This window comes from Saccoglossus kowalevskii, chromosome 2, assembly GCF_978046115.1.
Source record: "Saccoglossus kowalevskii chromosome 2, keSacKowa6.1, whole genome shotgun sequence".
NCBI lineage: Eukaryota > Metazoa > Hemichordata > Enteropneusta > Harrimaniidae > Saccoglossus > Saccoglossus kowalevskii.
This window is the reverse complement of record NC_140642.1, coordinates 39,873,781-39,888,601: the sequence shown is the minus strand read 5'-3', so window position 1 is coordinate 39,888,601 and position 14,821 is coordinate 39,873,781. Positions and strand designations below refer to the sequence as shown.

The 14,821-nt window shown below is 34.5% G+C and overlaps 1 protein-coding gene and 1 long non-coding RNA gene across 2 annotated transcripts in view; one reads left to right on the top strand and one right to left on the bottom strand.

Annotated features, from left to right (window-relative positions):
- The window catches only part of LOC102800793 (E3 ubiquitin-protein ligase rnf213-alpha-like), a 116,229-nt gene that overhangs the window by 36,643 nt on the left and 64,765 nt on the right, over window positions 1-14,821 (bottom strand). Inside the window, exons 29-41 of the mRNA XM_085505831.1 lie at window positions 14,656-14,812; window positions 14,491-14,621; window positions 10,210-10,512; window positions 5,458-6,278; window positions 5,234-5,358; window positions 5,059-5,136; window positions 4,798-4,904; window positions 4,516-4,654; window positions 4,169-4,346; window positions 3,710-3,959; window positions 1,535-1,663; window positions 870-969; window positions 576-747 (exon numbers count right to left, since the gene is read on the bottom strand). Of these exons, the coding sequence (XP_085361957.1) occupies window positions 576-747; window positions 870-969; window positions 1,535-1,663; window positions 3,710-3,959; window positions 4,169-4,346; window positions 4,516-4,654; window positions 4,798-4,904; window positions 5,059-5,136; window positions 5,234-5,358; window positions 5,458-6,278; window positions 10,210-10,512; window positions 14,491-14,621; window positions 14,656-14,812 (2,690 nt within the window). The remainder of the gene's footprint in view (window positions 1-575; window positions 748-869; window positions 970-1,534; window positions 1,664-3,709; window positions 3,960-4,168; window positions 4,347-4,515; window positions 4,655-4,797; window positions 4,905-5,058; window positions 5,137-5,233; window positions 5,359-5,457; window positions 6,279-10,209; window positions 10,513-14,490; window positions 14,622-14,655; window positions 14,813-14,821) is intronic.
- LOC146749009 (uncharacterized) lies at window positions 6,708-7,441 on the top strand. Its single transcript, XR_014931455.1, has 2 exons — window positions 6,708-6,789; window positions 7,264-7,441. It is a non-coding gene; the product is annotated as an uncharacterized LOC146749009 (long non-coding RNA).

Below are 14,821 nucleotides of genomic sequence, written 5' to 3'. Positions count from 1 at the left end.
ACAAAAATATTCACCAAAATTAGAGAATTAAAGATATCATTACAAAATGAACAAATCTGAGAGAGGTCCACATGTAGTACCTATATATGTAATATCAAAGCAATTGCACTTGCGTTTTTTAACAAGAAGTCGAAAATATCACTTTTTACCAAAAATGACAAAAATATTCACCAAAATTAGAGAATTGAAGATATCAACATGAAATGAACAAACCTAAGAGAGGTCTACCCAAGGTACATATACACCAAGTATCAAAGCATTCAGGCTTGTAGTTTTCAAGAAGAAGTCGAAAAAGTAAAACATTGACACGGACGACGGACGACGACGGAGACGGACGACGACGGACAAAATCACTCATATGATAAGCTCCGCTCGACAAAGTCGACAGCGGAGCTAAAAAAGTCAAAAAAGTAACAAGTTGATGCAGATGACAGATGACATACCACAACAGACAATCACTCACATGATAAGCTCCGCTAAACAAAATTGACAATTTGTTGATTTCATTGTGATACTTATTTATACATACTTGGTAAAATATTAAACAAATAATAATAGTCATAAATGTGGCTTACCTCATAATTATATCTAAACATTCACTTGGGTCTTCCTTATATATCGGATATTCAGCTTTAGAAAATTTGATAATCATTGTTTCATTCCCATAAAAGCAATTCAAGTAATGATGAATTCGGCGAAATTTTTCACTGAAAAATTCTATTTCATCAAGAAGAACATATCGATCATCTAAACAAAAAAAATGTAATACTGTATATATAAAAAACCATTTACCAATATATTGAAAGTAACAAGGCCAACAATTACTCATACAACCAAACAATAATGTTTTCCTTAATTTCCATAATTACCTGTATTACGGCATGTATCTGCAAATACTTCTGATGGGGACACACAATGTGTTATTGGTAGATACGACCAAAACTGTGAACCTCTAGCATCTGAACCTCCCTGTTAAGGAATGAAAGATATAATAAACTAATCTAACCACCACAAAGTACCATTGTGACACAACATTAATGCATTCATGTTAATGTAATAATAACTTTATTACATCCTTAGAAATACAAAGTTTCTATCAAGTGTTACATAACATATGGCATTTTCATTTCTTGATTGAAATTAGGTAGGATTATAGTTACAGTATGTCTTTTTTATTATGACATCTTTTGAAGTCATGAAGAAATTAAATTTTTGAAGATCATCTTGTGTTCCTTTTGGAAATTTAATGTCTTGTATGATTTGTTGGAATATTAACTTATATTGAGAGCGTATCATAACAAATACAGTTCATCTTCTATTTCATTCTGTGTACACTGTCTGCAAATTCTATTTTTAATATGTTTGGTTGCATCCATGTATATGCTTGTTTCACATGTTGAATTGTAATTGTATGTAAAAATTAGACTTTAAATTTCACATAATTACATAACACATTGATTATACACACAAAACATTGCATATTCTATGTTTGTGGGTTGTCAAAGTGTATAGACATACATGTATGTTGAATTACCTCATTAGATACTGTGACTTCAATGACATACATGTCTTTTTTGCTCCGTCTCCATATAAATCCATTTGCATCCGATATTTGTTGCAAAACAACAAGGTTGAACAAAAATTCATCAACACCATGTATTACCTGGAAAGATAGTTTACCGGTATTTTGCTTATACATGTACCACTTTATATAGGTGAACTATCCCCAAGCTAGTTCTTCCATTGAATGGATTTGAGAATCTGTCCCACATTCCCTGTTTCTGTTGGTTGTGCCACACATCCATCGTCTTTGATAATTGACAATGTTGGCCATGATTGGATGAAGAGCTTTGCAACCACCACCTGTTTTTCCATACACTTTTTGGTCATCATGACTCGAAAGTTTGGAAATATGTGTGAAATGTGATTTCTAAATTCAACTTCTTGTGGAGAACTGTAAGGCTGTTCCTCAGGTCAGGGAGAGGTTATTTTGTTGAAGGATAAGTGTCGAGTAGTTTTTAAATGAACAATGTTTTAAAATAAGCAGGTAAATGTTCATATTTGGTAATCGTGATATTTCTAGAACTACAATGTACATTGATTGACTCCCGTGTGCGAAGCACAAAAGGGAGTCTTTGCAGTTACCCTGTCTGTATGTCTGTATGTCTATATGTATGTATGTATGTCACTTTTTTTGTTCCACCGTTATCTCAAAAACCACTAATCAAATTTTGGTGAAACTTGATACATAAATGCTCTGGGATAATGCGCAGAGTTGATTAGGTTTTAGTAAAAATTCATGAATATTAATTACCTAATTTGCATGATAATTAGCTGATTTTTAGCTGTTCCATGACTGTTCCACTGATATTTGAAGAACCACTCATTGGATTTCGATGAAACTTGGCACATGGATACTCTGAACTAATGCGCAGATTTGATTAGTTTTGGGTAAAAACCTGTTTATATTAATTACCTAATTTGCATAATGATTAATCAATTTCCGGCTTTGAATTCCACTGATATCTCAAGTACTAATCATCACATTTCAATTAAACTTACATAGATGTCATATGACACTGCACAGACCTGATAGTTTTTAGGGTAATATCAGTACATATTAATTACCTAATTTGCATAATTAATTAATTTTTATCTTTTGATATTTCGAGTAGTAATGATCATGTTTCAATGAAACTTGGTATATAGTTACTTGAGGACTGTGCAGTTTTTGGGTAAATATTTGTGCATATTAATCACCTTATTAGCCTAATTAGTTAATTTTCAGCTTTTCACCTGATACAAATGTATCTCAGGTACTAATCATCACATTTCAATGAGACTTTCGACATAGATCTTCTAGGACTATGCAGAAACCTGATTAATTTTGGGATAAATAATTGTGCATATTAATTACCTAATTTGCATAATTAGTTAATTTTTTGCTGTTTTATGGCTGTTGCACTGTCTAAAAAACCACTCATTGGATTGTAATGAAACGTTTAAAGAGTACCCATCACATTTCAATGAACCTAGGACTATACACCATATTAGTTTTTGGTAAATATTTATGCTTCTTAATCACCTAATTAACATAATTAATTAATACTGATATCTCATGTATTGATCATCACATTTGAATAAAACTTGGTACATAAATGCTCTAGGACAATAGACAGCCTGATTAATTTTGGGTTAAAATCTGTTTATATTAATTCTCTAATTAGCATAATAATTAATAATTTTTTGGTTCTAATCACATTTCAATGAAACTTGGTACATTGTGCAGACCTTATTAGTTTTACACTTAAATCTGTTCATATTAGTTACCTTATTTGCATAATTAGTTTTCTGCGTTTCCATCAATATCTCAAGTTCAAGTAATTTTGTGTCTCCAGTACTCTCAGCACACGGGAGTTCTTTCTAAGCTTTCTTTGATTTTGTTGTTGATATTTATTGAGCAATTTTGAAAGTATGCGGAAAATGTGCTTTTTAAATTGATTTTTTGTGTGAAGAACTACCAGCCTGATTGTGTTGGATGGACCTCTATCATATTTGTTCGTTAATTTTATAATTTTTGTGAATAGTTTTTGGTATAATATTTCCAAGGCACAAGTACAATGCAAAATTAGAAGGCAATAAGACTAGCATGCAGTCTCTAATAATAAAATAGAATTTATTTGTTAACATAATAGAAAGAAATACTTACTGATGGAAAAATATCAATATGGTATAGATTTGGATGAGTATTTTCTTTTTGCTTGCGTCTGTTTAGGATCATTGTTCTGGTAATGGTATCCATCTGCAGCACTGAATCATGTACAGGAACCTTTCTCACAACATTGTGTACTGTATCTTTGTTAATGCTTTGTTTATCACATATAGCTTTGCCAAGACGTTTGATGAACAGTGACTTTCCATTTCCGGGAAAAGATGAAGTCACAATCCTCATGCACATTCTGTATAGAAGATACACATCAATACAAACACAAAATATGAAACCAAGAGTTTTGTTAATTGTTGTCATGTTTGACTTGTTCATATCCTTATATGACTTTTGTTCACAGATTATTTCCACTTTGCGATGAACACTTCTTAGATCATGATTTTAAAAATGACAAAAACAAACGCAGTGTAAATTCAAATGTTATAAAACCTAAATGCCTACTTGTCAAGATCACAATCAGCCGCAGATTCAGCGTCTTGTGAGCGTAGAAAATCTTTAAAATGTGCTTTAAGTTCCACAGGTGACAATAACTTTGTAAGCTTAACCTGGTAGGCATCAAAGGCTGTAGCTATTGAGTGGTCATCAAACTCTTGAGCAGTGATAATTGCAATACGGTATTCTAAAAGAAAGTAAATCAATGTCAAAATATAGTATTTGTAATCATATAGTTTTTATACATACTGGAAAGTACTTATCTATCCTATGTATCGACCAAATCATGCAATTTTCACAGTAATTTAATTTGATACATGTGTATACATGTACCTTCAACAAGTGACATAACTCACCACTGTTTCCTTGTGAAAATTGTTGATACATATCGATTGCATATTTGGAAACACTGTAGCTAAGTCGGTGTGCAAACAGTATAGAAAATAATTTTCCGTGTTTATAACTCATCATTGCACGTCTCCAGAAAAGTCCAACCTACATGACAGAAATAAAACACACATAGAAATATTTCAATACAACAGGTTTACACTAAAGTATGTTAAATATAAATGCAAACATAACAAATTGATAATGAGATAATTTCTCTTAATGTTAATGGCGGAATTTAGTCTGTTTACCTCTTCACTAGTCGTCTGCTTTGTACATACTAATACTTCACCTGCATCAGGAAACTCAAGTTTTCCCCTATGGTAGTATATTGATAAACATGTAGTAATTATGGTACCTGCAATAACACACAAACAAATGAAAATTAATCAAATTGTTGACATCAGTAGCATAACACATAAAATATCACCATGACTATGACTGAGTTGGTATTCACATTAATTATATCTATCGAATAGAGTAAACAAAAACTACTAAACAATAGTACTTACGCTCTGGTACAATGAAAAGATTGGGTTTTCCTTGTTTAATATCAGGTGTAACATCAGGCTGCAAATCGGCTTGTTTTTCTGTTAAAACAATATAATAAGCATTTTATGACTAACAGAAATGTAGATTACATAGCAACCGACCAATCAGACTAGTGAATGAAACATTGGAACTGACCTTTATTCTTGAGAGCATCAAGTATGAGGCCAAGAAATTCAATACTGATATGCTCCTGTTCTTCTTCATCATAATTTTTATGCTGATATTGGTTCCAAGTCTTTTCAAGTTCTTGAACAATATGACTAACACAATGAGAAGAAATACAAAAGGTGAAATATCAATTAAATTTACACAATGAAGAACAGATTATGTAATAAATAAGATCATTTCTTTTTACTTACCTCTCATATTCAGAAGTTCTTGTTCCACCATTGTTGCCTGAAATTTCTGATTTACGAACAATGTTGACCAATGCTGAGTCACTAGTTAAGTCATCAATATCTGCATATGGTGTCTTTATAAAAGCACTGTAAAGCCGATCAATTTCATCCATGTTCTCTTCTTCCATTGTGATATTCTCAATGCACCACTCTTCTCCCTTTTCAATATCTCCATCACAAGCTTGAAATGCTGCTTTTGCAATTTGGTCAGTTATACCAGGGAACCTCTTCATTCGTTTAAGGAACACTTTCAACTGTTTCAAATCACAATCATGAGTGTCAATTTCTCTGGTCAGCAGTAGATCAGGATCCTCTTTGATTTCTTTGAGACATTTTACCAGGACATCAGACAACATCTCTTTATTCACACTGTTGTTCAAACAGTGCAGTAAACTCAACAGCTCATCTGATATAGTTTCCGTTCCTGTATAGTAGGGCAATAGGTACACTATCTCTTGGCGCATAATGTTTAGTTGTTTGGTGGTAAAGTTATTTAGTGCTCGGAAAGTATTGCGAGCTTGCTCTACAACAGACGACCATTTTTCGATGCAGTTTTCCATGAACATGTATAATTCACACACTAGTTTCAGTGGGTCTCCTGCTCCTTTAATACATGTGTTCTTGCTGAGTTTTATGGTTACACTGTCATCCATGATCATATCTGTTTCCCCACATCCTTGATTTAATTTTGAAACTGTAGTTTTCATATCTCTATAGAACAGGTCTCCTGCTTCAGTCAACTTTACAAATGCTCCTGCAAGACGTGATACTCCTTCAAGTATCTAAACAAGATACAGCTGTATTATTATCTTTATTTCTACATATGTATATATACATATGTGTTGCCTATATTCAGTTTGATATGTTGAACACTTGTTATTAAGCTTAATATTCGTTATGGACTGGATACGACTTTTGCGGCCCGAGGTCGTGCGCCATACGATCTAGCGACACCCATGCCAGCAATCTGATTAGTGTACGGGCTTTAAATATTTTGGCTATAAACTTATTTTAATTTTTTATTTTTACTGCTTTTGTTATTAATGCCTTTTTATTTTATTATTTTACTTTGATTTTGTGATTTTTTTTAATTCCGCCCTACATATATCTGACCCGATGCCTATGTAACTAGATTTCAACGAGACCCACTATCGACGATTTTAGTCAACCAATCACAGACCTCATTCTATAGTGCACATGATGACGTCACCGGGCAGAGTCAGGTGGCAAACACACTCAAATAAAATGGCGGATTATACCAACGTTAGTGACCGAGACAAACACGGCTTTTCGGTAAGTTTATCATTGTCAAATGCAACGAAAGTAATTTTTTATGTTTATATTGTGGCTTGAATGGTTCGAGTTTGGATCGTTATTTTGCGTAGTTATTCTGGGAGTGAAGATTTTTTCCCCACTCATTCAACCGAACACCGGTATCTTTTTCCACAAGCTTGCCCTGGAGACGGGTGATGTTTTGTTGATGATCAGGCCAAAATTGTCTACGGTATTGAAGCCATAGCTGTAAATATTCATCAAAATGTATCAACATTTTGTACATTATACAATAACTCTTTATTAAAGTAATTGAGCTGATTTGGACTGGACACATCGCAATTGATCAGGAAATATTTTTTTGCTCCAGTTTTCTGCGTCGATGCCATGGGCCGGTGACCGTTATACAATTTAAAATCAGTTTGCATTGTTTACTATAGCTGTTTACAGTGTTCTAATCATTACGATTTACTTAGTTTTTTGCTTCCATTCTAGATAATTATGCTCTCCGTTTGATGTAAAATTGAAGAGATGACTGAATAAACAAACCTTGGCTGGCGAAGATGCATCAGGAAGTGTACACATTTGTTGGAAGTGAAAAAATATTCAATGTAATGACAAAAATTGTAAAATGCTGTGGAATTTCTTTTTGTAAATAAAAATATACTAGCAATTTTCTATTAATGGTTTATTCAAGCGGGCAAAATATAATGTACAGAAAGATTGCCCGTAGAGTATCGCTACACTGAAAAGTAAGCAACCGACAGCCTGTATAGGGGGGGGGGGCTGTGATTGGCTGTTACTTACGCAAGATTTGAACGGGACTTACATAGGCGTCGGATCAGATGTATGTAGGGCGGAATTAAAAAAAAAATCACAAAATCAAAATCAAAGTAAAATAATAAAATAGAAAGGCATTAATAACAAAAGTAATAAAAAATAAAATTAAAATAAGTTTATAGCCAAAATAATTGAAGCCCGTACACTACATCAGATTTTAATCAGATTGCCATGCCAGCTGACTGTGAGTATCGTAGTACTGTAAACTTGACACGTTTTTGTGACCAGTTATCTTTATGATTGGTTGTGGTGGAATGCCGGCTTTCGTCAGGGTAATGAGTCCAACTGGTCTTTTGGTATAATTCCCATCCACAGAATAATATCGTTAGCCACTTGAAGCGACTCAAATTACGTGCGTTGCTTGTAAACAGAAAGTAATTCGAAGAAATAGACTCGTTTACCAAATATGGTAAACAGGGCCCAGGCGTGATATGGAAAATTATTGCATGGCTCGCGCATCAGGATTCCCATAGCGTTACGAGGCCAAGCAATACGAGGTACATGATAATATTATTTAACTATGACTTTTATTTAATTCTTTTTATTTTATTGGTTTGGCTTCTGAAATTCCTGTCAGTGATTTATGAAATGGCCAGACAAATGTTTCATACAAAAATGTTTGGGTTAATAGGCACCTACACACATATTTCCCTGTATTTAGCAAGAAAAAATATTTGAAATGGCACAAGAAAATCAAGCCTTGGGTGGAGTGAGTTGCCAACAGGACAATGGTTTTAATACATATCTCCTGTTTTTTTATTGAGATGATTTGAAACTTGCCAGCAGAATATAGTTATTAGGAGAATCATTGTAATTTTGTGTTTTGTGACATTTTTTCACCATCTATACTCTATTGTGTTAGCTTGGCCGTACTTCATGGTTAAGGTTGAAGCCTAGTCATAGTTTTTGACAAAATTGGTCATAAATCGTATGACAATGTTCATTAGTTTATTATGTACAATCATGAAACTAATGTCTCATGGTACAATGAAATAGCATTATTTTGTGTGTTACAGTTAGGCTTTTTGTGAAACGTGATATTTCTTGAAAATTGCTATTTTTAGAACAATTCCATAGAACACATAGAATGTTAAAGAAAAATTACATTATTTGACACTTTTTAAAATAATTCAGAACAACAAAAAGTACTCCATCATTAACAATATATGATTTTTTCAGCCTATGTCACCAGGCTAGATTTTGAGATATTACATAATATCTCTGCCATAGGAACCTATGGTAAATGTGTTATAATAGTGTCAAAACGGCGACTTTTCACTGAATACAACCATCAATTTCTTGAAAAAAAGGCTGGTGACCCCCAACTTTTTATAGGTAAATATCTTTATATTGCCTTGGAGTACAATATATTGCAAAACGAATAAATTCTGGGTATTTTAATTTATGAGTAGGCTTGTACCTTAAGGTGTTGCCATACTCGTTGTTTTCTCATCCGCCATCTGTCCTTTCCTTAAAGTGCACACCACACTTTGTATATCTGCCCTCCATGTTTTCACATCTCTTACATACCTCATAAATGGGGTATAATCAGTCTATATATATGATTGGTGTATTCTAGTGTGCTTTTATTTTAATCAGGTCTTAATTGTCAACTTGGTTGGTATGTGCTGAAACATTCACTGATTATGTTGCCTGCATGCCTATGTTTGTCTGATCAATTGGTTAAGGAAACCTCATCACATCTCACTGCTGTTACGCTTGCTGTGATTGGTTGAGACTCGGTCACATGACATTGAATAAAAATGGATATTACATGGTATATTGTCTGCCAAGTGGATATTACATGGGTATATCACATGGATGACGTCACTGAAACTACTGCGCAACGATACTTCGCATAACAATTTGTCGTTCGCTGCAGTGGTGCTGCCCCGGTTGCTGTTTTTTTTCAGGGTTGCCTTCGGCTCTGGCATCATTAATGTTATGGTCATGACCACCAACCCTTGGGCAGGCAACAAATTGTGATATTGCCCTCACAAGCATGTGTTATTATTTAAATGTTTTTCCATACATACATGTAATTGTGGATTCACAGTTCCAGGGTTGTTTGTTCCTGGAGCTGAGAAACCATGTCAACCAGAATACGATAAAACTGTTAAACATGATCTCCAATGGGATCAATATTACTTGTTTGATGGAGACATCAAGTTTACAACATCACTATATTATGATTCCGAATGATACACGGTAGCATGTACAATATCAGTCTTTTCACCTGACATCACTCTATATATACCATAGACCCATTTATCTGTCTCTTACTGATTTGATTCTGTGGTGTGGTATATTATATTTGTCAGCTATTTAGTTCTTATAGATTGTTTTGTCAATTGTTAGTCAGCCATTTGTTTTGTGTTCTTGCACTTGTAAATTTCCCTATGCAATTTCTCTCTAAGGATCTACGGTTTGGTATGTTATTCCCACTAATATCCAAATCTGCTGCAACGGTCATTTTTAAAGGTATCATTTAGTCTTAAGACATATATTTACATTCAAGTATTAAATTTGACATGAATATAGTGATTACCAGTGAGCACGACAAATTGTTGTGATATAGGTTTACTATAAATATATACTTACAGCTAGAAATCTCTCAGAGCCTTCCTTTCCATCAGAACCTTTTCCTGATACAAGTATAATCTTGCTTCTGAGATCATTGAGATCTGTCAGTGTCCACTCTGTCTGGATATTGTCATCTGTATTACTTTCTTCGGATAGCCTAAGAATGACATGATCAGCATCTTTTAAATTAGATCCAATATTTCCGACTTCGTAAATCCCCCTTGAATTAACAGCGTTCATCTGTTCCACACACTTCACTTCAGATGGACCATGGACATCCTTTAGTCTCTTCAATACATGTAAATGTTCTTGGCTGAGCTTCTAATGAATTCAAAGAAAAATTAAAAAAAAAATGATAAATGCGCTGGAAAAACAAAATTTACTGTATTACTGGTACTACCTTTACTAAAATATGTTTGGATATTTAGAGTTGTAACAAATTCCCACTTCCCGTCTGATTAGACTTAAAATACACAACAAATATTCACTTTTGAGATACTGTAAAAGGGTTAATTATTCACTGGGTTTTAATTTTGCTTATTTCGCTGACTGGAAAATGCGCTAAATTAAAACCCAGTGAATATGTAAAATTTAGCATAGAACACATTATCTAAGTGATAAAACCGTGAATTTAAAACCCACTGAATATGCCTGAAATGGTAAATCAGTGAAATTTAAAGTGCCTGTGCAATGCCCACCCTAACGTTTCCCATTTTAGATCTGTATCCCACTGAAATGGGCAGTTATTGATTTTTTTGCTGAAAATGATTACTCGTATCCAAGTAAATTTGGGATATTTCTCGTGTTGTAGTCACGCCCACTTATCCTGAAACGGTCGACTGTTTCCGGATTTCCGACTCTCGCCGAAAGTGCGCCACCAAATGCCAAAATGTGAGAGGAAGCCATACCCCTGAGCCGTAATAACACTGGTCATTCAGTATACTTTTAAACGATATACATTTTTCAGTCAGCGTTTTTTTTTCTTTCTTTTTTTGTCTATTTTCTTTTTTTTGAGAGAGAAAGAGAGTTTTTAGCTGTTGTGTTGTGGGCAGTTGCAGTGAAACGTATAGTCATAGTGTAAGTATTGACACGTTTCTAATCAATGCGAAGGTGCGACATCAGTGGACGAAAGCCACTTAACCTCAGATTCATTTTTTGGAAAAACTGTCCTCGTCCATGAAAAAAACAACTAGGTTTAAAGAGAAACGCCGACAACATAAACCTGGCACAACACTTTTGAAAGAAATAGATTTCGAACCATGATCACCGAGGCGGATTTCAGAAGAGAGAGAGACGTCCGGCAAGTGTTTCAAATGAGTTGACTTTTTTGCGATCCTGATTATCGTTTTATAGAGACCATTTAGTCCCTGTTAAGTAAAAGGTAGCAAGTGACACGAAAACGAAGCGTCGGACAAACAGGAAATTACACAGCCCTTACACACTGCTAATTGTTTTCATTTTTGAAGACTAACAGTTTCTGAATTGTTTGGTGGTTTGTGTTGAATGTCTAATTCACACCTCTGTTCTTTTTTTTACCTCCATGCTTGCAGCTTGATCTGCGTAATAATTTCTGAAATAAGAATCCGAGCTTGGTCAATGTGTTTCCACCAAATAAAGTTTTAATATGATGTTATAATTATGACAATCACGCCATGGATCACGCTAACTCGAATCCATTCTGAATTTATATCTGTATGTGTGTCGATCTCGATTATTTTTGTTATCCAATTAAACGCCACTTTTAACGCACTTGCCCTCGTCGTGACCCGACGCGTTCACCTATTTCAACAAAATTTCAATTTATTTCCAAGCGGCTGTCATTTATTTAGTAACTGTGATTTGTCGTTTTTTAAATTATTTTATAGTGATCACTATGGTCTAATGTTTAGAATGTCAAAATATGTTCTCTTTTATTTTAATTTTGATAGTTTTACTCAGACGATCGATGAAATAAAACAGTGTAGTGACGCGCCTAGTAACCTGCTAAATAACGAGATAATTCCGAGGTAAAATTCTATTTTGTCCAGCGACAGTGTACAAACGTGCGCCGCTGACGATCACGGTGACCAGCTACACCAGAATGAACATATTTCGCATCTAACTCAACCCCATGAAACAAAAATTGATACTATGTGCTCATTATGGTCCATTCCTCCTCGACGAACAAGTACATAAGTGACAATATAGTCAAAGACGAGAAAACTGCAGAAGAAATTTGCCTTATCTACACGTATCGGCAATGCAAGCTGCCATGCGACTTCCCCTTCTGACGTCACAAGGGGAATTTCTGTATGCAAATAAGAAGCTAATGAGGAGCCTCGTTTTAAAATACACAAAAATAAAGTTGCCGTAGATTGAGTTTAAAACACATTTTTTCACTTAAAAAAGTAATTCATGCTTAGAAACATAAAAAATAATAATATTTATGTATCAATGAATAATTTTAGGCGTGAAAATAGCAGCCATTTCACAGGCACTTTAAACCCAGTGAAAATTAGTCATTTTACAGTATGTATAATTTTTGGTATGTGTTGGTTCTTGGATATTTCAGCTTTGTCATCCTGTTCTTGGATATTTCAGCTTCGTCGTCCTGTACTTCGTTTGCTAATTCCAACTTCCCAGATTGCCTAAAGACGAATAGTTTCACAATTTCGACACCGAAAATGCTTTGGCTTAATTATCTGCTAAGGGACGGCCGCTTAGGTATGTGCTCTGTAACCTGCAGCACATGAACCTAAAAGCGTTAGGTAATCAAACAAAAATGATGTTGTACTAAAGTCCAAAAAGTTCATAGCATAAAAATGATTCGCTCCCTCGCTTATTTTGACAGCCTCAAATCAACTGATTTTCATTCCCCTCAAAAGTCATTAATGGTTTTGTCCCCTATTTTCCGCTACGACTATTAATTGCCTTCAATTTTGGTGGCTGTCACTGTCGTTTTGCCGTTAACGTTATGGTTCAAATTCACATAGCTATCGCCGAGAAAATGCCAAAAATCTTTCAACTAACATACTGGAAATCAAATTAGCATAACAATACTTTTGGCCTTTGTCGCCATATTGAATTTTCCGGGACACCACAGACAACTACAACATTTAAACCTTATTAGGGAAATTCAATCGCATTAAATTATGTTCACCATACTAGGCTATCAAAACAAATTTATATGCGCTAAAGTACCTTCAAGGTCTTCACTTTCTCCTGGCATAATAAACACGGTTTTCACTCTCACTTACTAAAAGTAAAATATTTTTTGGTAGCAGTCACTGTACAATGTAGCTATCTCCGCGGTAAGTAGTCTCTCTCTTGGTTATTACTGTCGTCCAAGTAAGTAATTCACGTCCCAAATTTTGGTTTCCGGGCGCCTCTAATAAATAAGCTATATTACCACCGGGCTGAATCAATGATATATATCACCCTAAAAATAAATGATTGGGCGGAAATCGTTCTTTTTTTTTTTTTTACCTCAACCGTTTTCGCTTGGAAAGACATTCATGCTAAATTTTGGATCCTCAGGCACCTCTAATAAATAACCTATCTAAGCGCTGGGCTGAATCATTCATATCACCAAATAAACATGGAAGATTGGGGGAACATTTGAAACGTTGGTAATTGTATTGCATTACTTGCATTACATTGCATTTTATCATTGAGGTAAATAGTCTCCCACCCCTTGGTTATTACACATGGACTGTGGTTATTACAGTTATCACGGATTTGTTGTTGCCTGAGTGATTCACGTCCCAAATTTTGGTTCCCTGGGTGCCTCTAATAAATAACCTATCCTATTTTTGGCCTCGTCCTTTTTTTGCTTGAAAGGCTTTGGCGATTTGACTCTATTTTCAAAGACTCAGGTTGTTCGGATTGGACGATTTCCTTTGTTACCAATTCGTTGTATGCCTAGAAACATGGCAACGTTGTTTTTGGTGAATATATAACATGTTCTGTTCCAATAAAGGATCATATGCATAACAATTCCTTACTGAAACATTTCCTGTACTCTCTAAAATTTGACAACGCCACTAGCCCAAGATGAACTTGAATGTTCAGGACACTGTACGTAAAAACACTAAGCAAATAGATGGAAATACTAGTTGCATATATCATGAAGATTGATGATTCGATTGCTGGCCGGAATAGTGTTCATTTCTATGTAATGTAAAATCATATCGCTGCTGTGGATGGCGACGGCTGACAGATTGTTAGGTTCTGCGGCTCTCATGCTGCGGGCAACTGATTTTTACTATGCTGATGTGTTTCTGGTAAAATATAGAAAAATAATACAAGATATTTACTAACCAGTTTCTCGGGTAGTTTATTATCGGATGACAGTGCTTTCCACAGGGAATTACAAACATTGTTAAATTCAGTCCATCCTGCAGTTGTTGGTAGTTGAAATAACAAAGGCGAGTAACCAAATGTATTTGACTCTAGATGATAAAACAACTTTAAAGTTCCATTTACCTCTCAAGCCTTCAATACTCCAACTGATGATTTCTTTACACATAGTAAATGTTTGTAAACACTCTAATCTTTCATCTGTGAAAGTACGTAGAACATTTCTTGTATCAACCACGCTGTCGTTTATTGACTTCAAATACTTGCCTTCTCTTTTAGTATCCTGAAAAAT